At 52.0% G+C, this 1,137-nt stretch overlaps 1 protein-coding gene across 1 annotated transcript in view; it reads left to right on the top strand.

Moving 5' to 3' along the window:
- The window catches only part of MUC5AC (mucin 5AC, oligomeric mucus/gel-forming), a 217,213-nt gene that overhangs the window by 41,930 nt on the left and 174,146 nt on the right, over positions 1–1,137 (top strand). Inside the window, exon 34 of the mRNA XM_010711134.3 lies at positions 792–1,046. Coding sequence (XP_010709436.2) covers positions 792–1,046 — 255 coding nt within the window. The remainder of the gene's footprint in view (positions 1–791; positions 1,047–1,137) is intronic.

Genomic DNA, 1,137 nt, shown 5'->3' with positions numbered 1-1,137 from the left:
TGTAGGTCACAGACATTCAGACGTTCTGCCCTTTCTTCCCCTGCGCTCGTGTGCAATTCTTTTTAGTTCCTGCAGTGATTCTCTGTGGGTGGTGTGTATGTTCACATCCTGCAGATGGAGCGTTTGATTGGAAGGCAGATGTTTCTGTACCATGGGGCGTTTCTGAATTGCTTGTTGAGAACAGGTTGAAGGAGGCAGCCTTCTGGCCTGTGGCGTGGGCAACCAAGAAACATAGAAAAGCAGTTGGAGATAAGTGGCATGGCATGGACAAATGCGGTAGAATGGTTTTTGAAGACGTGAGAGGGGTATAGAGAAGAGTTTCAGTAGTTGTACTGGAGCCCCAAGTGAGGTGGCAGGAAATTAGTTGTGGTGTGAAATCGGGCCTGCTAGTTTGCTGCATTGGGTCCGGTGGTGGTTCCACGCAATAGAACTTGACAGCCAAAGGTAAGGAAAAGTCTAAGAAGCCTAAGGATGATCGGAGTGCATTCATCTGGCTTAAGGGCTGCGGAGTTCTTGTAGCCTGAGCATTGTTTTCACTGTGCACACGGTGGTTAGATGCCGCATTGGTCATAGGTGTGGCGTTTGCACGTGTCTCCAAAGCTGGTTTTTGGAAACCTTGGAGTAGAATTCCGCAATGACATAAATAGGACTAATGAGACTGTCTCCATTCCTACACTCTGAACTTCCTGGGCTTGCGGTTGTGGAGCTTGGTGAAGTCAGTTGAGAAATGAGGACTGAGAGAGGAAATATGGTTGGCCTGCTTGCAACGATGAAACCCTGTGTTTTCCCAGGTCCCACTTCGCAGAGCACCACGAGTACAAGTGTGTCGAGTACCAGCGTGTCAAGTAGCAGTGCCCCGCCAACAACAACCGGGTCTGCCCCCACTACCACCTCTGGCACAACGCTCTCCAGCAGCACTACCGGCAGCACCGTGAGCACCACGCCTGTTACTGTCACGACCTCATCCGGCCCGACTTCAGTCAGCACATCCACACCCACGCCAACACCCACCACCTCCGTAACACCTCCACCCACGACAACGGAAGGTAATTGTCTGGCCCTGCTGTCAGGTGTTCCCTTGCAGAGGGAGAGGTGAAGGCCTGTGAGCGCCTGAACGTAGGCTTTGTGTATGGGCTG

Source organism: Meleagris gallopavo, chromosome 5 (genome assembly GCF_000146605.3).
Source record: "Meleagris gallopavo isolate NT-WF06-2002-E0010 breed Aviagen turkey brand Nicholas breeding stock chromosome 5, Turkey_5.1, whole genome shotgun sequence".
NCBI lineage: Eukaryota > Metazoa > Chordata > Aves > Galliformes > Phasianidae > Meleagris > Meleagris gallopavo.
The sequence above is the reverse complement of the archived record's forward strand: the minus strand, read 5'-3'. Positions and strand labels throughout refer to the sequence as shown.